Source organism: Lipotes vexillifer, unplaced genomic scaffold, assembly GCF_000442215.2.
Source record: "Lipotes vexillifer unplaced genomic scaffold, Lipotes_vexillifer_v1.1 C27248300, whole genome shotgun sequence".
Classification (NCBI taxonomy): Eukaryota; Metazoa; Chordata; class Mammalia; order Artiodactyla; family Lipotidae; genus Lipotes; species Lipotes vexillifer.
The window spans coordinates 1-3,558 of NW_006791075.1; the positions used below are offsets into that span (position 1 = coordinate 1).

At 34.1% G+C, this 3,558-nt stretch overlaps 1 protein-coding gene across 1 annotated transcript; it reads left to right on the forward strand.

Moving 5' to 3' along the window:
• Positions 1 to 4: 4 nt before the first annotated feature.
• On the forward strand, positions 5 to 3,300 carry LOC103077846 (protein tyrosine phosphatase type IVA 1-like; the record flags this gene model as incomplete). The annotated part of the gene is made up of 4 exons (XM_007464186.1): positions 5 to 501; positions 1,642 to 1,734; positions 2,181 to 2,311; positions 3,226 to 3,300. Coding segments are annotated over exons 1-4 (404 nt in total), but the record flags the coding sequence as incomplete, so codon positions are not given.
• Positions 3,301 to 3,558: the final 258 nt, after the last annotated feature.

A 3,558-nucleotide genomic window follows, 5' to 3' on the forward strand; every position in this document is an offset into this window, starting at 1 on the left:
TGGAGATTACTGCCAGGCACAGCACGACCTCTATGCAGACAAGTGAACTGTAGAAATTCATTACTACTCCACCAAGAAGCCCCCATAAGAGTGGTGAACCTGGACACAGAAGTGTTGAATTGAAATCCACAGAGCATTTTTTACAAGAGTTCTGACCTGGATGGGGTAAACCTCAGTGCACTTCCTTTCTCTTGCCTCAGTATTACTGGATTGAAGAATTGCTGCTTTTTGTCAGGAGGTTCATTTCATTTCCCATTACTCCCAACTTCATTCTCAAAAGCACTGAGAATTTCAAGTGGAGTATATTGAAGTAGACTCAGTTTCTTTGCATCATTTCTGTATTCAGTCTTTTAAATTCTTTCATAACCCTATTGAGTGTTTTTTAACTAAATTAACATGGCTCGAATAAACCGCCCAGCTCCTGTGGAAATCACTTACAAGAACATGAGATTTCTTATTACACACAATCCAACTAATGCGACCTTAAACAAATTTATAGAGGTAAGTTTTGATACTTTTTAATGTCTTAAACTGATTGTAGTTTAATAGTGGAGCCTTTTATGTAACAAAATAAAATATTTTTGAAATTGTGAGGTGTTATGACTACAGTTCCAACTCTCAGAAGTACCAGTGTCTTTACGTTAGAGGTGAATTATTTTATACATTTTGAGGAGAACATGTACTTGAGTTAGATTTATAAGTTAATATCTAGTTCTTCATGCCTCACAGTTTGCTTAATTTAAATGTATATGTGGACAGTATAACAGTATGGCTCTTATCTTACTAGAAATTGGTTGGTGGGAAGCTCCACTTGTGGGTTTTTCACATATTTGCTTATTAGCATAATGACTGATACTATAAACCAGGATTTAGTTTATGTCTTGGCCCCCTTTTGATGCTTAGAATGCAATTATCAGCTACTGATGTACTAATTCTATTTCTGGAAGGATTGTAATGCTGAATAATTTATTTGGATGCATACACATTTTATTTTATAAATATCTATAGATAATCAGAAACAACAAATAGGTCTTCCAGATCATAGAAATACTTTTATCTTTGATTGTCATCTGTATATTTTTTAAATGTCAGAAGAATTATAATTAGTAATAATGCATTATGAGTCTTAAAGCCTCTAGTCTTAAATGGTGCGGGGTTTTTACACCGCACTTTTGAGATTTTACTCTCTGAACATACTTTTAAGGCTCTAAACTATACACTGTGCACTGCAAATGAGCAAAAGTTTAAAGAGTTAACATAAGTCAAGTCAGATTGTTTATAGTCATGAGTGATTCCTTTGGTCCTTTGTTCCTGAGTTGCTCTCATCCTCTTTTGTTAGTGCTTCGTCTAGTCAAGGTTACCGTGACTATAAACGACTTCAGTATGTGAAGGGCCATGGGATTTTTTTTAAACATCAAATTTATTAAAAATATATGATGTTTAACAATTCCCTTTCCTTTTACTGCTGTTTTAGTATTGTCACTTAAAACAAGGCTTGTGACAATAAGACTTAACAAGACCATGTTAAACATACATGATTTTCTGTTAACCTGTTAGAGAGGTGATCAAAATGGCAAATGGTGAGCAAAAGTGACGTGGTTATGAAGACTTCATGTGCTTTTTTATATATGTTTTATCCAGGAACTTAAGAAGTACGGAGTTACCACAATAGTAAGAGTATGTGAAGCAACTTATGACACTAGTCTTGTGGAGAAAGAAGGCATCCATGTTCTCGTAAGTGTTTAATGGTTCCCATGTGTTCACAGTGCTGTGCTGCCAAAGTTTATTCATCCAGATAAACCACTGGCTTCAGAAAGCTTAATTGTTTAAGTTGTTGCAAAAGTATACACTGTCTTAAGGTCCAAATAAAGGTGAAAGCTGAGCAGAGGCTTGAAGCAATAAAAGATCTTTATAAAGACTCAGCATGTGTTTGCATTTCATTGACAGTGGGGTTTCATAAAACACTTGTTTAAACGTTAAAAGAAAATGCTTCTGGCATTTTCATTTGGGTGTTAGAATTTTAGATTTATTATACCAATTACATTAATAATAATTTTAGAATTATACCAATTTAATATTTTTTGGTATAAATATTATACCAATTTAATATAATTTTAATAATTTTAGAATTATTATACCAATTACATTAAAAGTCTAAAACGTGTATTCTTTTGACTTAGGATTGGCCTTTTGATGATGGCGCACCACCATCTAACCAGATTGTTGATGATTGGTTAAGTCTTGTGAAAATTAAGTTTCGTGAAGACCCTGGTTGTTGTATTGCTGTTCATTGTGTTGCAGGCCTTGGGAGGTAAGAGAATTTCTTAAACCCATTTAATGATACTGGTCTTCATTCTAGTTAAAGCTTGATTTTTACTCCCATAAAGACGCGGTTGTCGGTTTGTGAATCAATTTGCTTTGTTAGGTTACTTACTGAGTTAAATTTAAAAGTAGGTGAATGTAGCAGTAATGTGTTCCAGTACATTTGGAACTGACAGATGCTGTCACTGAAATTTATACTTGCCCATGTGGGCGGAATTACTTAATTGTGTGTTCTAGGTTGTATCCATAGTATTGGGAATCACTGTCCAAGCTCATTGGGAAAAGGATCATGAATTGTCTCTAAGGTGTTTTTGCACTGCATATGGTGAGTTTGTGGCAGGGTTCTTGATCCTGGAGAATCCTGATTCAATAGGAAGTCATTACACAGCAGTGCCAAAATATACGTGTCCATAGTTGTAAATTGCTACCACCACCCTCGTCCCCCACTGCTCAGACCATGGCCCTGGGGAGGCTGGCGTGAAACTTATGTCACAGTCTCATTGATAATAAAACAAAGAAAGCAGTTTTTTCCAGAAGATCTTTAAGTGGAAAGTATTTTTCACTGCTTGGAATTTAGAAAATATTGTCCACACCTGTCACGATTTACCCTCTCAAATTTTTTCAGGACTGCTCTCTAGTGATACAGGTCTTAATTTCTAGGCTTATTTGTATTAGTTAAGGACATAGTTGTCTTTTTGGTTATAGATTAAAAATCTGGGTTTGATATGAAAATAATGGTACTTTATTAATTTAATTTTTAACATAAAGTCCAACATTTTGCATAGGTATTAACATAGGAAGTGCAGTAAATAATAGTGCTTTCGGATTGGGGAATGTTCAGAGTATTGAATTTTCCAGGATTTGACTTTGAAAAATAATTTACTATAATTCTTACCTTACCAGAGCTCCAGTGCTTGTCGCCCTAGCATTAATTGAAGGTGGAATGAAATACGAAGATGCAGTACAGTTCATAAGACAGTATGTATTTAATACGTTCTTTCCGTTTGCAATTTTTATTTCCTTGTTGAATGTTAGCGAATTTAAATATATTACTAGGAAAGCAATTTCTTTTCAAGAGCCTATCTGACCATTTTGTTCATTTTTAAGATAGTATTACCACCAGGGAGTATCTTACTTGTTTGCATTCCATGTAGATACTCATATTACAAAGTTTCTAATCCAGTAATCTGTAAATTATTGTTTTACTTTAAATTCTTGATTGAATATGTTGCTTGT